Source organism: Drosophila busckii, chromosome X, assembly GCF_011750605.1.
Source record: "Drosophila busckii strain San Diego stock center, stock number 13000-0081.31 chromosome X, ASM1175060v1, whole genome shotgun sequence".
In the NCBI taxonomy this organism is placed as follows: domain Eukaryota; kingdom Metazoa; phylum Arthropoda; class Insecta; order Diptera; family Drosophilidae; genus Drosophila; species Drosophila busckii.
Genome location: NC_046608.1, coordinates 19,934,373 through 19,956,401, shown reverse-complemented (window position 1 = coordinate 19,956,401; position 22,029 = coordinate 19,934,373). Strand labels below are relative to the sequence as shown.

The following is a 22,029-nucleotide window of genomic DNA, read 5'->3' as shown; positions in this document are numbered from 1 at the left end:
GCTTATATATATATATTTTGTATTTTAAATTGTTGGCGTAACTTGTTTCTGTAACTTGTTTGGTAGCTTGGAGCTCAGCAGCCGCTGCTGCTGCTGCTGCTGCTGCTCCACTCAATTGACGTTTTCCGAGAACTTCTCTGCATTTTATATCTTCGTCTTTGCTGTCTGTCTGTTACATAGATACATATACATTTGTATCTACAAGTGCATACATACATACATAGAAACATATGTATGCTGCGGTATGCAGCAAGTCGACATTGCATGGGCTAGCCCAGCCGCCGGCTTAAGGTGCAGTTTTCTTTGTGTTTCAAAGCAGTGTTGCCAGACTGTTTTAACATACAAATAATTTTTGAGTCTTTAAAAATTACCTTTAAAAACATTTACGCGCATACTAAGTACGTTTTTAGTTTTTAGCGTTGCCAGACTGTTTTGTAGTTCAATATAAGCATTAATTTTTCATAAAAGCAGCAATTGTAGTAATGCATTTAGTCTTAAATAATTGAAAACTGCGCTTACAACAACTTTAATTTAATTTTTAATGCCACAAAGCGTTGCCAGCTTGTTATAATTATAGCAAAAACTACTTTAAAATGTTTAAAATTGAGCACAAAACGTCTTAAGTTTGTTTTATATACAAGCTGCATATATATAACTAATATATAATTTGAAGGGATTGGCTCTATGGTAACAAAACTCTATGGGCGCTCTAAAGGCCAAGCGTCTCTTTCTATGTAAATTTAATACATATTTTTAATTCAAGCGTAGATCTTTAGAATTTTTAACAAGTCATATATAAAACTAGTATTAAATACTAAATCGAATTATAATTAAGCGACTCAAATCCAAACTTTAGTTTTAAGTTAACTATTAAGCATTTTTTAACGTGTCTGCAAGTAAAGAGTTGAGTTTTGTCTAATTGTGTGGCAACTCTGGTGCATGTTGCAACGCGCATCGCATCCCCTGCTGCAAGAGACCCACGACCACTGCTTTAAATGCCACTTGAACCTGCCGCTGTCGCTGCCCGTCGTCGTCGCGCTTGCCTTGCTGTAAGCCACACACATGCAAAGAGCGTCTATGTGTGTGTGTGTGTGTGTCTGTGTCTGTCTCTCAGCTCAAGAGACACGCGCTCAGCTTCCCAGCGCTTGAAACTTGGTTCGCGTCTCTCTCATAAACAGGTCTGAGCTAGGCAGAGACAAAGACAACAATTGAACTCAGCTCTGGAGTGACAAGCAGCGCGCTCAAACAAGATCCACCCCATAAGCCAGTTTACCTGGCTGCGCGCTCTCAAACACATGCACACACACACACAAGCGCGCGCTAGCGAGCGCGATAACATTTTAGCTCAATTGTTGAGTTGTCTGCTGCCGCGCCGCTCTTGCTCTCTCAGCATTGCGCGCAGTTACTCCAAAGTTTGGGCTCAGTTTGAATTTTCTATTCGAAGAGTGCGCTTTGTGACCGCTGCTCTGTGTATGCGACGGCGCTTCAAAAGAAAGACAGAAAGCAAAAAAAAAAAGAAGCAGAAAATAAATATACAGTAAATTTTCTTGTGCACGTTGTTCAGTCAGTCGGCAGAGTTAGCGTCAGTGTGTGTGTTTATTTTTTTTTTGGGACAACACACGCACAGCACACACTGCCCACACACACAAACACACACACACAGTTGTTGTTGTTGTTTTTTTTTAGTTGACTTTTTTTTTGTACGAAAACTTTTTACTCGTTGTGCTTAAGTCGGTCTTGGGCAGCTTAAAGAGCGCAAGCAAGCGAGAGCGAGCCCCCCCAATACACACAGACGCGCACACACATACATAGAGATCAGTGCAGCAGCAGCGAGCAGCAGCAGCAGCGGCAAAGCAGCGCAAACTTGTTGAACGCGAGAGTCGCACACTCTGATGTGCATTCTCAAGTTAGAGACTCGAGCGTTATGTTGGACAAGTGACGTGTAAAAGACAAGAAAGCAACAGAGTAAACAGTTAAAACTGCCATACAAAACATTAAGAACAAATATAAGCAAACAAATATTACATATATTTTGTTACGACAAGTTGAAAATTTTGTACAAGTGCCAAAATGTTTGATGTCTTTGGCTCCGTCAAGGGGCTGCTGAAGATCGATCAGGTCTGCATCGATAACAATGTCTTTCGTATGCATTATAAGGCAACGGTAATAATATTGATTGCCTTCTCGCTGCTGGTAACATCACGTCAATATATTGGCGATCCCATCGATTGCATTGTGGACGAAATACCGCTGGGCGTTATGGATACCTATTGCTGGATTTATTCAACGTTTACGGTGCCGGAACGTCTGACGGGCATTACCGGACGCGATGTGGTGCAGCCTGGCGTCGGTTCGCATGTGGATGGCCAGGATAAGATCAAATACCACAAATACTATCAGTGGGTATGCTTTGTGCTATTCTTCCAAGCCATCTTGTTCTATGTGCCGCGCTATTTGTGGAAATCCTGGGAAGGCGGACGCTTGAAGATGCTTGTCATGGATCTGAACAGTCCCATTGTCAACGATGAGTGCAAAAACGATCGCAAAAAGATATTGGTCGACTATTTCATTGGCAATCTGAATCGTCACAATTTCTATGCATTTCGCTTCTTCGTCTGCGAGGCTCTCAACTTTGTCAATGTCATAGCGCAAATCTATTTCGTGGACTTTTTCCTCGACGGCGAATTCAGCACCTACGGCAGTGATGTGCTCAAGTTTACCGAAATGGAGCCGGATGAACGCATCGATCCGATGGCGCGTGTCTTTCCCAAGGTCACCAAATGCACCTTCCACAAATACGGTCCATCGGGCAGCGTACAAAAGTTCGACGGTCTCTGCGTGCTGCCGCTGAACATTGTCAACGAGAAGATCTATGTGTTCCTCTGGTTCTGGTTCATCATTCTGAGCATATTATCGGGCATATCGCTGGTCTATCGCATTGCCGTCGTCATGGGTCCCAAGGTGCGCCATCTGTTGCTGCGCGCACGCTCCCGTCTGGCCGAGAGCGATGAGGTCGAGCTGGTGGCCAACAAGTGCAACATTGGTGATTGGTTCTTGCTCTATCAGCTGGGCAAGAACATTGATCCGCTAATCTACAAGGAGGTCATTTCGGATCTATCACGCGAATTGGGCGGCGATGGTCAAAGCGCACACAAGCAACCATTTGAGGCCTAAGCCGACCAACTGAAGCTTGGAGAAGAAGTAGAGAGGAGCAGCAGCCCCAACTAACAGGCCAGGCGGCGTGCCAACGGCCGTAAGTTCTACTTCATATACACTTACAATACATACACACACACACACACATAAACACACTTACATGCCATTAGTAGTAATAGCATCCACTTACGATCCAACTGCCAAACTAGCGTGAGCAGCAGTAAAAGACATTTTAGTTTAGCTCTTAACACACACACACATACAAACAAACAATACATACATACATTATGTAAACACTATTATTAATATACATATTATTTTTTAATTTTACATATTTTTTTACGCTTTTGTAAAACGATTTAGTTAAGCTAGTTGTATTATTAAAAAATTCTTTAACTTTTAAACTTTTTTTTTTTTTTTATATTAGCAGACGAACAATAAGCAATATTAATAAAAACAAAACACATGAATTACATGCATAACAAAATACAAAACGCTAAACTATTTTGTAGCTCTACAAAAAAAAAACACCACGCGCTAACTCTACAAGCTACAGCTTTCAAAGAGAGCGTAAGAGAGCGAGAGAGCGTAAGCGTAACTCGCCTACGCACTGCTGGTCTTACGCGCGCTCTCGCTCTCACTCTCTCTCGCACTCTCTTGCTCATTTAAGCGTAACGCTAGCAGCAGCAGCACATGTTAGAAGCGCGTGCAAGCGAGACAGCAATAGTCTTTGAACGCATGCGCGACGCGCTGTTCTCGCCCTTTTTCCAACATAACAAGCCATGCACACATATAGCTGTCTCGCTCACACCATTTTTTACCATGGGCTATGTTGTACTAAAATCTGCATGCGAAACCAGTTTGACCAGCCAAGCCGGCGCGCAAGTTCAGGGCATCATCAGTTAGGCCAGGGAGGGGTTAACCAAAAACATAAAATTCAAGATTTTTTTGCTGTTGCGCTTAGGCACGTTTTACTGTAGCCAACAGTTCATTAACTAAACAACTTTGATATTTAAGCAATTAACACGCTCTAGCGTAAGTTGTTGAAACACTTGTACTAAAACATAAACAATTATAACACATTTGACGCAGTACAGTGAAGCGACGCTAAGGCAAACAGCAAAAGTTGAAAGCTGCAAAATTGAACTAAAAATATTTTCAATAACTTTGAGTAAAAATTAAAAAAATATGTAAAAACTAAAGCAATATAAAAAATTTAAATCAAATACTATTACTAACTCTTCAAAAATTAAAAAAAAGAAATAATAGACAGCAAATTAACTCTGAACTCTGCACTTCATAAAAATTCTATAGTTTACACTTATTTACGTAATACTGTAACTTAATAATTATTTTTGACTTAAGCTTGACTTGCTGTCATAGCGCGTTTTGACTGTAGCTCTAATCAGCAGTACTTGTTGCTTAAGTGTCCATGTCCATGTCTTTCAATTTCAATTCATTTTTTATTCTTCTTCTGTTATGTTTCCTTGTAGTGCTTTATTGTTTTGTCAGACATACAATGCCAATTAGAAGTTAGTTAGTTACACACACAGACACAAACACATACACACACATACATTTAGAGTGCGCTAGTTGTTTGTCTTATCTTATCGTCAACTTTGTATGGGGCGGGGCAAAGGGTTAGCGACAGCCTAAATAACTAAAACGCGCCTGATAACACGTAAAACAAAGTGGAAGAGAGAGAAAGAGAGAGAGAGAGATAGTGCGCAGAGAGTGTGAGAGGATGCTGCAGAGAGAAAGAGAGCGACAGCTAGAGCGACTTAGTATTAATGCTAATAATTCACATATAAATTCATGCTAAAGATATCAAAACTAGCTTTAAATTTTGTAAGCCCCCCCTTAGCTACGTCACTGTCTCTATGCAGATCTATGTAATATTTTGAGCTCAGAGCTTGCTCAATTAGAAAAGTGTTGCAATTAGCGTCAAAATGTTTATAGATCAAACAGACGCCACCAAGTGCCTTCATGGCTTGCTTTCAATTAATCTAACAGACAATTTATACGCGAGCTCAACCCCACACACACACACACACACACATACTACAGTGACCGCCAATTTGAGGTAAGCGCGTATCAATGAATGGGCGAACGTTTACAAACTTTTGCCACAATGTGCGAGCGCCATAATTTTGAAACAATTTTATTCAATGCATGAATAACAACAACAGCCTCCAAAAAAAATAGAAAAATTACTACACGCGACACAAATGAAAATGAAAATATCTTGCAAAGTCGTATTTTTTTTTTAATAGCATTAATTACTTTCAATTAGCAAAAGATCAAAAGCAAGCAACAACAATAGACAATAAACAAATTGTGTCAAAGTTTAGCGCGAATTTGCAAATTGGCAAATATATAAACCAACATTCCTAAATAATTTATGTTAGCAAAACTGGCAAAAAGTGCTTAAAACTGTAGCTAAAGAATTTTTGTAGGTTATGTAGAAAATTATGTCTAAATAGTTAGAACTAAAACTGCTGCTCACTTAATTTTAAAAGTATTTTAGTATAGTTTTTTTTTTAAGAAATTTGTAAGCAAATATAACGAATCAGAAATTTAAGAAATATTTTTTTTTTAAGAAATTTAGACTTATTGGCATAAATAAATTTAAAGTATATACATAATACATATTAGAAACAAAAAATAATTTAAAAACCCTTTAAATGATATATATCATTATATATAAGTTATTTTAAAATTTATTTTTGAATTTTTTAAATTATTATGTTGTAACTTAAATTTTTTTATACTTGGACTTTTAATGTAAAGACTATACTAAAATAAATGTAAATAATTCAAAATAATGTCATAAAAATCAAATTAAGTTTTAGAAATTGCAAAATTTTCTTGAGTTTTTAAATTAATTTTGAATTTTTCAAAATTTTTACTTCAATCTGCAATTGAAATCAATGTCTATAAATTATTTAGCTTACCTTCCTTTATTTTTATTAGTAACCAAGTTTTATACTATCGTAACTAAGCTTAAACTATATTAATTAATGCTATTGTATTTGTGTTTTTGTAATAACACAATAAAATTTTTCTATTCCCTACAGTCGCATGCTGCCATTTAAAAACAATAACAATTAAGCTTAGAGTGGCCTTTTAGCTAAAGACGGAGCTAATGAACACACATATCAACGAATTCCATGATAAAAATAAAAGACAAATAGCTTGTGTATTTTCAAACGGCATTTGAAAAAACATTTGCAAGCGACGCAAGTTCAGTTCAGTACAGAATAACAAATACTAGCCTATAAACCAATCCACCCCACCATAATAATTGGCAGCTGTGAAAGAAGAAGAAGAAGAAGAAGAAGTAACAAGGACAATCAATAAAACAGGCTGCTAAAATAAAAATATAAAACAAACAGGAAATGGAAGCCATAAAAAGGAATCCTAACTCTAACGATAAAAGACAACAAAGTGCAAGCATTTTTTTATATAGAAATATATAGTATATATACTATATAAATATATACGCCACACTATACACATTATATATTATATACTCGTATATATTTATGAATGAAATGCCACATGCGATTAATATTTATGCTAAGAGTTGTGATCATTGATTAAGCAGTTTATTTAAATTTAAACAAACGAAAAATTGAAAGAAATTTTTAAAACGCATATACAACAAATCAATAATAACAAGCAAACAATATATTTTACTTCAATTTAAATATTGTAATTTTTTTTGTCTAATCATATATAATTATTATTAAATTTATGTTTAGCAATTTTCGCCAGCAATTTAACAATTTATTTTTATTTTAATTTACTTTAAACTTTTTTTGTGACATTTTTGCGTCACGCCCACTTTTTTGTGTAGCATTTAAATTTGTAGTTTTTAGGCTTTTTAGTTTAGCACAATTTTTTTTTTTTTTATAAAACACATTCATGCATATTTATAAATTATACATTATACATTATAGTATATAACAAAACCAAGTTGGAGCAAACATAATGTATTTTTAGCAATACAATTGAAAGACTCAAAAGCAATATTTTAAAATGGAAAGCAAATCAAACAAAAAATAATACAACAAAAATCAAATGAAAATTATAAATAATTATTAATGACAAATTATATATTTTATAATATGCAGCAATTTTTTGTTGCCTATAATTTTAATATATATATATAAATATATATTTTTTGACAAATGCTACAGTGGGCCAACTTGATATATTTATCGATATACATTTAACTATCGAGAGTCGAGTGTGTTAATGAGTGCGCGCGCCTTAAGCTAAGTTTCATATATAAAAATAAAAGTGACAAACTACTCCATATTATTTTATAAAATGCCTTTTTTCTTCTTGTTTGACAAGCAACAATAAAAATAAATACAAAAACGATATGAAAACTGAAACAATTTGTGTGTTTATTTTATCTTATCTAATGGACAAACAATGGGGCATAACAACAAAAAAAAAAGATAAAAAACTGAGCTATGCTTAGGAAAAGTACAGCTCAAAAATTATGTGGGAAATTTTTAGAAAATATTTGGGAATATTTAAGATTTAAGTAAAAGCTTTAAATACTACAAAAAATATTTATTATAAATGAATGCAAAATTAGCCACTTAAACTTTTAATTTCATAAACATAAATACTTAAGAATATTAAATAAAAAGTAAATAAATTTAAAAAAAATCAAAATCATATTATTATATATTTGAATTTTTTAAATTTATTTTTTAGAATTTTTAAAATTATTATTATATTCTTTAAATTTTATTTACTTTACTTTATATTTAAAGTATTGTATATAATAAATGTTAAATAATTCAAAAATAAATTAATAAATTTAAAATAAAATTAGTCACTTAAATTGCATAAACATAATTAGCATAAATACTTAAGAAAATTAAATTAAAGGTTAATCAACTTTGCAGCAAATTATTTGTAATAAACGTTAAGCGTTAAACTCTTTGCCTTACTAACTTTTGTTTATAATATGCGCCTAATAAATAAAGCGACTATCTGCGCTAGCTTAGCCTAACTGTATAATTGAAAGACCTGTCTTTAAATCAACTGATATATAACTGCTCAACACTTTCGAACAAATACGCGCAATAAATCTTTGGGAAGACAACAACAAGAAGAAGAAGCAAGCAACAGTTTGTTTGTGTCTTAAGGCAGGCGTATAAAAAAAGTTGTATATATAAACATTAACACACACACACACACACATATGTAAACATGCATTATAAATATGCGAGCTGAAATTTTTTAGTTGTCACTTTGTGCGGGTTTCTGGGTTTATTTCTTCTTAGTTTTTTTATTTTTCGTTTTTTTTTCTTTGATTTTGTAGATGCCAATGAACTGAGTTGACTTCGGCATGAGTTGAAATATGAGTGTAGTTCCATCTTTCCGTTATACACTGCCAAATTAGTTTTTAAAACTGTTTTCAAGCGCAATACTATATATATAAAAAACAGCTTTTCTCAATTTACAACTGCGCCACACATAAGAGAAGTTGCAACAATTGGCGCTCGTGCCATGCGACGTTTTGTTTAAATTTGCAAGTTCAGCTGATTTATTATAGAAATATGCTATTGCAATTATGGCTCAGATTTCTGCGTCTATAGCACGAACAACTCAAAGTCTCCTCGATATGCATCGAAGAGTAAAGTCTGCTTTATAGATGACAAATAACAGCTGAGCTGTGTTGTTTATATAATTATAAATTTAACAAGCAGCTGATAAAACTAAAATTGATTGAAAATAAGACAGTACGAAAAATGATGCTAGAGCTAGAAATGAAGAAAAATATTTCGTACATTTGTTTTTATTAAATATTATAAAATTTTGCAGAACTGTTTAAAAATTATAAAAAGAGAAAATTTTGTATGATTTTTATTTGATTTTATTAATAGGCTAAAGTATAAAGAAAATAGAAAAAAAATTATATGACATTTTTTAAAGCTGTTTAAAAAATGAAAAAATATTTCGTAGATTTGTTGTTTGATTTTATTAAATATTATAAAATTTGGAGATTACTTAAAAGGAAAAAAAATTCGTATAATTTTGTTTGATTTTATTAACAGACTAAACATAAAGAAAATAAATAAACAAATATAACATTTTCTAAAGCTTTGTTATTTGATTTTATTAAATATTATAAGATTTTGTAAAGCTGTTTAAGAAATATAATTTATATATATTTATTTAAAGTTGCAAACTATAAAAATTGTATGATTTTTATTTGATTTTTTATTTGATTTGAACATTTTCTGAAGCATTTTAAAATATACAACAAATATATTAACAAATGTTAAATGTTTTTATTAGATATTGTATCGGACAAAGTATAAAGCTTATATTTATTTTAAAATTAAAAAAAAATTACCTAAACAAAATTTTATGTAAGCTTGATTGACTCAATCGAAGTATAAAATATTATAAAAAATGCGAATATTTTATGTAGTTACAAATATTGTAGATTATTTTATTTCATTTTGTTTACAATTTGTGCGCGTTGCGCATACGCCATGTGCGCCTGCAATTCGCATATAAAGGTAGCTCTTCAAGCAATTGAAAGTCGCTTATAATTGCAATGCAATGCACTCTGGAATAGATATATATACCATATATAGTATGTGTTATAGTTTATAGCATGCGAAGCTCTTCAAGCAAATTAGCATAACAAATTGAATAAAAGGCCGCTTGCAATTGTTGCAGGCGTGCCCTCAATAAATAAATAAAATAAATATTACGCCACAAGAAGCAAAAGCGACTTACGGAACTGCAAATGTGTGTGTTTGTGTGTGTGTTTGTTATTATTTTTTATGCCTTGGGGTCAACAAGCTTGAGTAGCATATGCAATTGGAATGTGAGAACGCTTTGGGCGCTTTTTATTGTTTATTAAAATGCAATTAATTTGCAATTAATGCGCTAGCCGTTATTAATACAATTATTTCATTGACTTTCTTACAAGTGAGACAGAAAAATGGCAACAATTTTAATTGCAATTAAAATTTAATTCATAAGCAAAGCTAAAGAAATTTGCTACATATATTCTTATAATATTTTCTAATAGTTCAATTATATTTTATTTAGCTATAGCGTTATTTTTTTATTTATCAATTGTCAATAGAATTTTTTTAAATTATATTATAATTTTTTCATTGCCTATTTTACAAAATTATTGTTGACATTGCTGAGATTTTTTTTATTCTAATACTTCAATTATATTTTATTTAGCTATAGCGTCAATAACATTTTCTCATTATTTAATTATATTATAACTTTTTTTAATCGTAGCCTATTTTACAATATTATTGTTGACATTTTTTTTTATTATATTAGCTTAGCGCACAATTTATTTCAATGCTAATTTATTCTAATTTCATTACTAATGCTAATTCAATTTTCATGCTAATTTATTATGTTTTATTTGTAGCTTTCAATGTTGTTATACTAGTTATTATTAATTTTAAATTAATAATTTAACAATTAAGCTATTTATACTTATACAAGTCAAAAAGTAAAGCCACAAGCATTAACAAATTATAAAAAAAAACTGTGCGCAGTTATCAGATAATTAAAATAAAATGTACGCATTAGCAGTTGATACGAGTTAGAACTTATGTTAACCTTGAAGCTAATGACATTCACTAAAGGTCAAAGCGGTAACAAACAAAAGCCGCTACGCCTCCCCACCCCCCACCCCTCAACTGACGGCGACAATAAATTGTAATTTTAATACAATTCCAACAAATGCGCCCAAAATTGTTTGTTGCATAAAAAAAGCGACCTCTGGCGGCGGCCGCAGTTTGCGTAACACACACACACACACATGCACACAGACTGTTGCATTGTGTCTGTGCTTAAATTTAAACACAATTTATTTATTTATTTAAAAGAGTCAACTATCAAAACGTTCTTTGTCTTTTGTTATTGTTCGCTGGATTGTTTTCTCTCTCATGCTGTTCAGTTCGGTTCGGTTCTGTGTGTTTTTTTCTTTGTTTATTCGCATTTCTTTTTTAGTTTTTGTTTTTGTGTACAAATTGTTCGAAATTGAGGCAACAACAACGTGTCGCATGTGATTTGCAGCTGATCCACGTTCCCAGCTTTCCGCTTTCGTTATTTGTTTGATTGTTATCAATTTTGTTTGTGCTTGTGCTGTGGGGGAGTAGATCTTATTTATAAATTGTGCATAACTGTAGCTAAAATTGTGGCTAAAAATAATACACATAACTAAGCTTTAAATTGGGCAAAGCCAAACTTAGTTACAATCGCCTCGAGATTTGCAAATTTCCAGCTAGTTAGAAATTTTTATTTAAGTTGCCCAGCTCAAAGTTGATACATTTCCAACTTTTAATTAATATAGTTATGCTTTTAATTAACATTTATTTAACAACAATTGACGCACATAATTGTTTATAATTAATATTAAACACATTATGTCACGTTTCTCACTTTAGTCAGTTCATTTTCTTTTTTTGTCATTCTTTTTTCGCTGACTAAAGCTGAAAATATTGTTGCTTTATCTATTGACATTGCATCATTATAATGTCCGCGCATCGAGACTCCGGAGTACAAATTTATTTATGCATACTGATTTTAAACATCCATTGTATTAGCATATGTCTCGCCATTATCATGCACCAGCCGGCGCGCCTAAGCAGTACCACCTGCCCACGACCACTGTGTCCTTAGACTTGGTCGGGTGAGACGTTTATTATATGAATGGATTCAACAAGTGATTTGATTTTATGCAAGATCCTTCACGTGTGTTCCATTGTCCTGGTTTTGCATTATGTGTAAAAAATTAAGTATGTATTATTGTCCACTAGCCCGAGCGCCACTGACGCCGCCTCCGAGTGTTTGTTTGGTAGGGTTGGGGGGTATATGCTAGCACTTTTTGACCTTCTTATGTAGAACAACTGCTGTTAGCAGACATAATCAAAACAATTATGTTGAATAGATGACTTCTATTTTTTGTAGGCTTTAGCATATTCATAGTTATATTGGAAGCTTATATTTCGTTTGCGAGAGCTGTTAGCTTAACAAGGTTAATGATACTCATAACGTTTGAAACTTTGTGCTTGCCAGTAAGAATGTAGATATTAATAGATTAAATTAACTTCAGTTGATAATTATACAGTTATTAGATTTTACGTTGTATTGTACTGTCTGCTGATCAGCATTTGCTTGATTTCGTTTGGTGATATATGTTGATGCAACCGCTTGCTTGCTGATGATCGAATTAGTTGTAAATTCCTAGATGATTAGTCTATAAGAACAATTTAACAGATTTACTGTGTGTTGTGATAGTATTCGTGATGTGTTAATTGTTGAAACTAGCCTTGTGATATGATTCAAACAGATCGCGAGACCCTAATGAGCGAGGTATATTATATGCTCTCCTCCTTATTGTAATATGCATCGATGAGGCCGTGGTTAGATGAAATATAGTCTAATCATCGATAATCGTTCGTGCATAGCTCTGATGTCTATCTGCGTATTCTGAATCATATATGAAACAGTCGTAGCCACGGCTGCGCACCTGATTGAATACAATAGAGGATTCGACATAGCGGTTGAAAGCTTCTTTTGAGGTTTACAATTCAAAACCTTTAAAGAACTTTTCACCAATCACCAACACGTTTAATTTTCTATCCTCAACATAAACTTAAGCTAATCTTTAGCTACTATAATCTTAAGCTTTAGTTGTAAGTGCCGCTGTCTCCAAATTTTATTTATTTTATTTCGGTTTTATGCTTTGCGCTGCGGAAGTTTCAATCGTTTTTAATGAGTGGACTCAACAACAACAACAAGAGTGCAACTCAACTGCTATTGTTGTTGTAATTTAGCGTAAGAGAGCCACATGTGCTACAAAATGTTGTATGTGTGTGTGTGTATTTGTTTGCTTGTGTGCACTTTTGTGGCACAATCAGCGTTTCTAATTAGCTGTCCAGACGCTTATTAGACTTTGGATTTTTTTTTATATTTTTTTCGGCCAGTGGTTTCAGATTGCAAACATTGCATTCGAAAATTTGGGTTGGTTTCGCTTTACAGAAGAAAAAAATTGCTTGATTAGCTGATATAATTATTTAAATTATTTATGAAAACTACGACTGTTAGTTACACTAAAATACTATTAATTTAAATTGTGTAACAGAAAATTTATGCATTTATTTTTTTAAAATATTCAATATTGAAATATTTTTTGAATTTCTTGAGCTTATCTTGAACTTTTAAATTTTAAAAATTATTTTCAAAGCAAAACTTATGAATTTAAAAAATGAAATATGCAGCTGAGCTATAAAAATATATATATATGTATACAAATATTGAAATAATTGCATTTAAATTTTTAATAATTTAGTTTAGCTGTCTGCGGGTTTCAATTGATGTTTTTTTAAAATGTTGTACATTTACATAAAAAAACTAAAACTATTAAGTTTGTAAATTATTTTCAAAACACTTTGTAGCTCGCCTTGAAATGCAAATAGAGTGAGAGAGATAGAGAGAGTGTATTTAGTTTAAACATTTGCTTAGCGCGCAACTTGCATTAATTATAAGTGAACTCAAATGCAATTGCACGATTCATTGTGCATACAAAAAAACAAAACTGTGAAAAATAAATAAAAAATAATGTTTTTTGAATGTGAAACTTTTGCTGCTAATGAGAAATGCATGTTGCTGATTGTAGTATTTGATATTTGAGCTAGATTAGATAGAAAATGAAAGAAATTTAATAGCGTTTAACAGCACGTTTAACACTTTTATTTGTGCACAAATAATTGTGCATTATTATTATTATTTAGGGCGTGGCAGTCAACCTGTTGCATTTGCACTTAGCGAACTTACAGTTTACTCTTTAGTTCAATTTGTTTAGTGGCATATTAGGAAACTGGAGCGCGTCAATGCATTGAGCAAAGAAATTTGTAATGGGGCGTGTGCTTGGGTGACGACGTTACAGTTAGTTGCTCCATACTTGGGCCACGTAGCATGTGGCAGGCAGTCGCTAAACGTAGCTAACAATGCAACTGCTGCTAACAATTGCTGCAAACTTGGCTTACGCTACATTTTCAACTGAATTTGTTTACGCAATTTGAAGTTTTAGTTTTGTTGTAAATTGTAATAATAATAAATAATTATTGTCCGTATATATAGCACTTAATTTATTCATTATTGCTTGTATGAATTTTATATTCACTTTAAATTATATCGATTTGCAATATTTGAAAAAAAGCAAGCATGCAATTTGAATAATCAAACTATAACTTCAATCAATTTAAGCTTAAATTTATATATTTTTTTTAAATTTTTAAATTAAAAAAAAAATAAATAAAGCAAGCTCAGAATAATCAAATTCAAAATATGCAAATGTTATATTTATTTGAAATATTTAATTCAATTTATTAAAACATTTTTATGATCCTTAAAATTTTTAAATTGAAAAGAAATAAATAAAGCATGCTCAAAATTTTAATATTCAAATGTTATGCTTGAAATCATAATTTCAATTTATTAAAAGATTTGTATTTTAGCTTTTTACATTTACATTTTTTATTTAGTATATATTGAAATAAATAAAGCAAGTGCAAAATTTAAATATTCAAACAAAATGTTCAAATGTTATATTTGAAATCAATTATTCAAATTTTTTATTTTACATTTTTAGCTAAAGCTGCGAAATTGAATTGTGAGCTCGTTGAATTATTAACAAAGTTTAAAAGTTTAATGCATTTCACATGCTATTATAAATATTTGTATATTTGCAACAACAAAAGTTGCTAGCTAATTTATTTGCAGTTGACAACTTAACCTTTTATTGTTTTATATTGTTTGTTTAAGTAGCTTTTTGTTGCCTGTGATTTGTTGCTTGCAAAAATACATTAAATATGCAAAAAAAAAAAAAACAAACTTTCGATGCGTTGTGTACTTAGCAAATTGCAAACCTGTTTAGTAAACAGAGTTGGAGTTAAGTGCTGTGACTACGAAACGTCGCTAGAACAATGCGCGAAAATAAATTGCGACAAAATGAGATCAAAAACGAAAGACTTATGCAACGAACTTGGCGAGCACCCCTATAGCGCTGCTAATGAGGCAGGCACAGAACGCCGCGGCACAGCAGCAGCTTAGCTTGGCATGCTGTGTGCCGCTCCCCCGCACAGCCAACTGACCCCCTAGCCTCGCACACAGATTAGTGCCAGTTGAACTGTAACAAAACGTTTCCCACGCTCGCTATTTTGAACTTATTGCAGGCTCAAAGCTCAAGCTGCGCCTACTATATATTATATATTATATATATATAGTCTAGTCCTCAGCTTTTGGTGGCGCTTGCGCTGCTGGCTACTGTTGCACGCCTTTGCCAAGTAGTATAAGCCCAAAGCTAAAACCAAGCGACCAACTTTCAGACGCTCAACTTGAACAAGAACCGGTTGCCAGACAGACAAAAATGCAAGCTACACACACACACACACACACAAATTATATATGTATTGTAGCTTGAAAAAAAAAATCAAGTTTTGCATTGCCATTTAAAATTTATTGGTTTTGCTTTTAAAGCATTTCGTTTGGTCAGGCCATGTCGCGCCCGGGCCAAAGCCAGAGCCACAGACCAGGCCGCAACTAGCCAAGCGACACTCGAGACTCGACGCGACTCTGTGTGTGTTGCCAAGTGAGGCTAGAGCTCTCGCCAGCGACGCGCTTGCAACTTGTTTTCCAGTCAAGTGGCAAACAAGATTCTGCAGCCAGTTTTTTCGCTCTCTTTGTTTTCTTTTGTGGTATTGCCTTTTATTGAATTGGCAAAGACGTCGCCAAAACGAAAGAAAATACCAAACTATATCAGCAGCAGGCTGAGTGACTCAGAAGTCAAAGCCAGCAATCAAGCTGCTAAAACTCATTAAATTATATGGTAATAAAATTAAATATTGTTGCTAAAATTAGATAAAATGTTGGCAACGAACACTTTATATAAAAAAATATATAAAAACCCACAAGAATGCATCAGAACTTGATCAAAACTCAATTGAGCTGCTCTAATTCCAAACTAGTAAATGCAGCTTTATGTTTTTTTTTTAAAAGAATTTTTCCTATTTACATTTTCTTTATACAATATTTTTTTATTAGTCTGTAGCTCATAAATGTTTGATAATTGCAGCTTCAGCTAAGTTAGAATTAAATTTCTATGCCTTTTGCTCAAGCTGAGTGTATTCCAAAAAAATTACTTAAGGTATTTTTGTTTGATTCTCCTGTAATGCTGATTCGTATTCTATATATTATTTATAACCAATATTGAAAAGAAACACGCAAAATTTGAAGACGACGAGCAGCACAAAAAAAAAAACAAAGTACAATATTTAATTTAAGAATGAGCAAATGAATACAATTAAACAGTTGAGAACATTTAGACTTTTGAAATTTCATATTGTTTTAACATATAAGCATATAGTGTATATATATATAGTAAGCAGTTTAACTTAATTAAAGCTTATGATCTTTTTGTAGAGAGGAGGGGGGCGCGTAGCTACATGCGCACCTGGAATTTGCCAGCTTTGGTTAGATATTTGACGCCCTTGAATGGTTTATATTTCTCGCCATACATATCCAGGCGATTAACCTTGAGACCCGATACGGCCAGCTGTGAGATTTGGAATTGTACATTGATAGCAGGATTGGCATCGATATTGGTGCTGCCAGGCGCAATGGAAACCTGTAGAAGAAGAAAAAGTAAGCAAGAGCTAGATTGAAATTAAGTGCATGCGCTTACAGAGCCGCGTATGTTGGGCAGCTTGGAGACATCAATGCGTCCAACATCCCAGCTGAGCGTTTTGCTAACCGAATCGAATGTATATTTGCCCTGATTGGGCACCAGCAGACAGTTCAGCACACACTTGGGCATAGTTAGCTCCAGCTTAACTTTGTCCACAGTGCGTCCCAGCGTATTGCGTGGTCCAATAGTCAAATCCAAACGTCCCTGCTCACCCGTTTTTATGGAGAAATTGTGCCTTATGTAAATGGGTATGGCTACGACAGACTGTGAGCTAATGTGATACGACATCAGTCTAAAGTTGCCATCGGGCGGTATAAAGGAAAGCAGACGCTCCGCTTCCCAGCGCTTGAAACGCACACAAGGATGAAACGATACATCGTCAAAGAGGCGTGGATTCATAAACGACAACGTCAGATCCGGCATGCCCGAGAGCTTAATGCAGCAGTCAATCTGCAGGCATAAAAAATGTAGTTAAAGTCGATACGCGAATTTCATGTCCACTTACGTGTCCTTGTATTTCAGCAAACACCGTCGAGCCAGATTTGTCTATAATCGCATCGACTTCCTCTATAACATCAAAGTAGGCTTCATTGTTGGTATAGCGCACGCCGCTGCGACGCCAAGGAATAGCCGAGAGCTGACCCGAGGGCAGCGTGGTGCTAACACTGACAATAAAATATAAATAAATAATTGTTTGCTTTACACTTGTTGTGTGTTGCATAAACAAACTTGCTCTTGCCCGTCACCGTGTTGGCAATGGTGCGTAGTATATTTGGTGGCTTGATGAGCTCCTTGAGTATGTTGCTCTCGGTGGCCAGGGGAAAGCCATTGTCAAGCATCTCGTCGAGCAGCTCATAGACAACCACATAGTTATCCTTTATCACAGTCTCGGTGCAATCCCCAAAGTAATCCTGAAATGTATCCACTACGCGATGCAGGAACTCTATGACAAACAGCGGTGGCACCTCCTGCTTGCAGGCCGCCACCAAGGAGACGCTATCGCGCTGCACCGTTATCAGGTAATAATGCGGCGTTGCTATCACAGGCGGCACATCCTATAAAAAGCATAAATGTTTGAAATTTGTCTTCCAGTGCTGCTGGGCTAAGCTTACATATGGTGCCGCTCGTTGCGCATCGAGAAAGTATTCGCAAACGGAACGTGAGACAACGGAACGCCAGTGCTTCTCCAGAAAGACTTCACTGTAAGTTAAGCACAATAATTTATTGTTTATTGTTTTATTTAGTGTGGCTGGCCCACTTACCCGCTGCTGTTTACTATGAACAAGCTGTGTATCATATTTCCAGCTTACAACAAAAAAAAACTGTTTACGTGTTTAACAAAGTGGGCAACAGTAAAACTTAACATATAATGTTAATTGCTGCGTTGCCAACTTAACAAACGCTACGCAAACTCAAAAAGCGTGTAAAATCTTAGTTTTTACTAAATTTAATTTTTTGCTTAGTTAGCACCGCGTACTTGTTTACGGCTTTTGTATTTTTTTTTCCATAACAGTCGGCGTATGTTAAGCTTAACAGCGCCTGTGAGCAGCGTTGCCAGCTTTTGCGCAGCACAGCTGTTCGAAATGTGTTCACTTTTTACATAAGCACAAACAAATAATTGAAATTAAAACAAAATTTTCAATGCATAAATAAAATAAAGACGCTAAACAATCAATGAGTTTGCACAGCAGCTACGTAAGACGTTTGCTCGACAGTTGGCCCGGCAAGCGACGTTTTGGCGTTTACAGATTTCTGCCAATTTTCTTTGTGCTTGGCGCCGCCTTGGAGTTCTCCATGATCAACTGGACTGTGGGGGAAACAAATTTTTGTACGTAATGGCATAGGATAGCAGTGAGCGAAATATTACAAGTTTGTTTTGCAGATCGCACATTTAAGCGTCGTCAGGCTAAGAACTACGTGGAGGAGCAGCAATATCATCAGCAGCACGAGGAGCAGCAAAAAGAGGCTTAATAATGCCCGCCGGTGTATCTTGGGGACAGTACCTTAAATTCATGGGCAGCGCCTTGCTGGCCATGATGGCCGGCTCACAGGCTGTGCATATGTACTATAAGCCGCTGCAGGATTTGCCAGTTTATATAGAAAAGGAGCAGCATCATTTACATGATGTTACGCAGACAAAGGCCAAGAGTTAGTTTTGGTTATAAATTCAAAATACGTTTCTTTTTTTTTGTTAACTTAATAATGAAGTTTAATTGCAACTAAAAAAAAACTTAATTTTAACAGAAGTGGGCGAGCGCGCATTCCTACGATCCACAGAATCCACAAGCAAACAGTACGATCAGCTGTTGCTCTCTCTCTCACTCTGTTTCATTAGCAGAGCAGTTTATCGTGGAGCTTGCTATGATTCTTAAGGCATGTGGGCTGACGGAACGCCTGATTACAGACATCACACACATAAGGCTTCTCCCCGGTGTGTATATACTCGTGATGCAGTCGCGTCTTGCGCGAGGCAAAGCGCTCCAGGCAATATTTACAGGCATATGGCTTAAGCTTGAGATGCACTGCTTGAATGTGAGCCTCCAGCTCGAATTTGCGTGTGAAGCGGCGTCCACAGTGCTCGCAGGGTAACTTGTCCAGGCTATGCTTCAGCATATGTTGCACCAGCATAAATCGCTTGGCCAGACGCCTGCCACACTCGGGACACTCGTGTTGCAGCTGCGTTGTGGCATCATTGGGGGCCGCATGCTGCTGCAGTTTGTGATACTTTAATGTGTAAATGGAATGGAACTGTTTCTGGCAAAGCTCACAGCAGTGACGTGCACTTGGCGGCGTTGTTGTTCTAGCCTCCAGTTCTTCCGGCGTGGGATGCTTGCTGCGTCGATGATACTTGAGATTCGAGGTTTGGTTAAAGCTATCGCCGCACTGCTCACAAATATATTTCTTGAGCGGCACGCGCGCTTCATGCTTGAGACGTTTGTGCTGCTGCATGGCCTTGCAGCTGGTGTACTGGCGTCCACAGCCCGGTTCATCGCAGCTATAGGCACGCACCAGCGGCTCATGTACCTCCTTGATGTGCGTATACAGACCGCCTATATAGCTATAGGCCTTGTCGCAGCGATCGCATTGAAAGGCGCGCTTGCTGCCCTCGTGCATTTTGCGTTTGTGCCCCGCCAGCGTCAAGCTGCTGGCAAAGCTGTGATTGCATTCCGAGCACTTGTAGCGTCGTCTGGCCACTGGCTCCTGCAGCGGCACAGGCTCATCAAAAGGATCGGGCGACGGCGTCTTAGTCTGCTGCTCCAGCTTTAAATGCTGCAATTCCTCCGGCTCCGTCTCTGCAAATTCAAATTCCGTTTTCTGCTGCAATCGCGCCAGCAACTCCTTGCGACTGTCGTTGGCTTGTTTTTGGAAATGCCCAAATTGCTGCAGCTGCTCTACACAAGCGGCGCAAAGCTGCCTTTGAAATGAATTCAACTCCTCCTCTTGCCATCCGCAGTGTGTAAGTAAAAGTTTCTCCAGTTCTGTTGGCAGCGCATGCTGTTGCTCCACCGGCTGCAGACAGGTTAAACAACTGTTGTCGTTCCATGTGCACATTGTGCACTTTGTTTTTAAAACGTAAACAGATGTTCAATTTTGTCAACACAAAATTTGCTTAAAGCTTAACATAGCATATAACAGCTGTTAAAACATTTACAGATGATGCTGGTTCACATTTGCTCTGTGCGCGCCAATTGAGCACAACAGCTGTTAACGTGCCAATTTACAGCACGCTATTGAGCGTAACAGCTGTTAATAGCCCACTGCTGAGAGCAACAGCTGTAAGCGCAAGTTAACAGCGCGTTATCGAGCACAACAGCTGCTGCCGCCGCTCACACTGCCTAACATTGTAACATCAAATCAGACTCTTATCAGAATCCACACACCAGCCAAAGCACACGTCATTTTAAAAAGTACCGCGCGGCCGTCGGATGCAAAGTTGGTAGCTCTCGTAAGTTTGGCGCGCGTTTTCAGTGTGTTGTGTTTTTGTTGCTTAATTGCAGGCAAACATTAAATAAATTGCAAGCAACCAGTGTCAGTGAGGAACAATAAAAGAAGCAACATTTATTTAAACTTTTTTTTACATACTTTTTTTGCTGTGCAAGTGTGAATGCATTTTATGCAAGTGTGCAACTGTGTGTAAACAACAACATGTAAACAATTACAACGATGGCATCAAGCAACATCAGTAGGCACAGAAAATATAAAAACAACAAATCCCACGGCGCCGCCGGCACGCAACTCCGTTGGCTGGACTGCCTCATACAACTTTGTCTATTTACCAAAGGTGAGTCGAACAAAAAAACACATTCTTTACTTATTATTATTACATACCAAAAGTCCCCTGGTCCCACATATGATGTATTGTGTCCCATACTGAGCCCATACTCCATTTCGATCGACTTAATTGTCAAAATTCTTACTTAACTAAATTAAAATGCGACACTGGCGGTGGCGCCGGCAATCTGCACTTTTAATCAAATTTACATGCATATGCATGCGCACATATTTTACATTTTAAACATGCAAAGAAAAGGGAATATAAATAAATAGTGCAAAGCCTTTCAGAACACGCACAATAGGTAGACCAAACAAAAGAGCAAAAGACAATGCGAAAAATGCCAAAGATAAACTTTGCTGTGTGAGGAAACTTTTCGTACAGTTAATTTACTGTTAAGGCATGCAGTTCATTTTGAGCAGCGCGCGAGAGCAGAGAATATGAAGAGGAGGAAAGTGTGAGATTGAGAGAGGGAGAGGGAGAGTGAGCGTAAGCCCTAAGCTGACTTTTGATTGACCAACGGGTCATTTTGAAGCTCTCTGTGGCTTTTGTGCACCGTTGGATTTTCTTAGTGGAAACTTTTCGAAAACTTTGTGCGCCTTACTTAACAAATATTCATATTTGTGCACTGAAACGTAAACTTATGAATAGTTCTATGCAATGCATACGCTACGTAACTGTTATGCCTTTATTGTTGCTTAACAAATAAAATTTTCAAATGTTTATTATGAACTTTATAGTTCACCTTGCTACTAGCTGCACAGCTTCTACTCATAAACAAATTGCAAACTAAAAGAAATTCAGATTAATGACTGCCCTTGAAATTTTAAGCAAA

The 22,029-nt window shown here is 35.5% G+C and overlaps 6 protein-coding genes across 6 annotated transcripts in view; 4 read left to right on the top strand and 2 right to left on the bottom strand.

The window, feature by feature from the left end:
• The first annotated feature begins 1,468 nt into the window (after window positions 1-1,468).
• On the top strand, window positions 1,469-6,826 carry LOC108605548 (innexin inx2). Its single transcript, XM_017995309.2, has 2 exons — window positions 1,469-3,253; window positions 6,234-6,826. Exon 1 carries the CDS (start codon window positions 2,071-2,073, stop codon window positions 3,172-3,174), a length of 1,104 nt encoding a protein of 367 aa, XP_017850798.1. The 5' UTR covers window positions 1,469-2,070; the 3' UTR covers window positions 3,175-3,253; window positions 6,234-6,826.
• Window positions 6,827-16,555: 9,729 nt separating this feature from the next.
• Window positions 16,556-18,427, bottom strand: LOC108607007 (AP-3 complex subunit mu-2). Its single transcript, XM_017997587.2, has 6 exons — window positions 18,184-18,427; window positions 18,034-18,121; window positions 17,651-17,976; window positions 17,427-17,586; window positions 16,919-17,371; window positions 16,556-16,861 (listed from the first exon to the last, which is right to left on the bottom strand). The coding sequence occupies exons 1-6, from the start codon at window positions 18,216-18,218 to the stop codon at window positions 16,676-16,678; spliced, it is 1,248 nt and encodes a 415-aa protein (XP_017853076.1). The 5' UTR covers window positions 18,219-18,427; the 3' UTR covers window positions 16,556-16,675.
• Window positions 18,428-18,502: 75 nt separating this feature from the next.
• Window positions 18,503-18,903, top strand: LOC108607009 (small integral membrane protein 4). The gene is made up of 2 exons (XM_017997589.2): window positions 18,503-18,749; window positions 18,804-18,903. The coding sequence occupies exons 1-2, from the start codon at window positions 18,596-18,598 to the stop codon at window positions 18,890-18,892; spliced, it is 243 nt and encodes an 80-aa protein (XP_017853078.1). The 5' UTR covers window positions 18,503-18,595; the 3' UTR covers window positions 18,893-18,903.
• LOC108607010 (uncharacterized protein C12orf73 homolog) lies at window positions 18,878-19,135 on the top strand. Its single transcript, XM_017997590.2, has one exon. It carries the CDS (start codon window positions 18,895-18,897, stop codon window positions 19,072-19,074), a length of 180 nt encoding a protein of 59 aa, XP_017853079.1. The 5' UTR covers window positions 18,878-18,894; the 3' UTR covers window positions 19,075-19,135.
• A 10-nt stretch (window positions 19,136-19,145) lies between these two features.
• Window positions 19,146-20,509, bottom strand: LOC108607008 (zinc finger protein 492). Its single transcript, XM_017997588.1, has one exon. The coding sequence runs from the start codon at window positions 20,471-20,473 to the stop codon at window positions 19,253-19,255; it is 1,221 nt and encodes a 406-aa protein (XP_017853077.1). The 5' UTR covers window positions 20,474-20,509; the 3' UTR covers window positions 19,146-19,252.
• Window positions 20,510-20,815: 306 nt separating this feature from the next.
• The window catches only part of LOC108605748, a 48,446-nt gene continuing 47,232 nt past the window's right edge, over window positions 20,816-22,029 (top strand). The window contains exon 1 of the mRNA XM_017995547.1: window positions 20,816-21,203. Within this exon, the coding sequence (XP_017851036.1) occupies window positions 21,086-21,203 (118 nt within the window). The 5' untranslated portion in view covers window positions 20,816-21,085. The remainder of the gene's footprint in view (window positions 21,204-22,029) is intronic.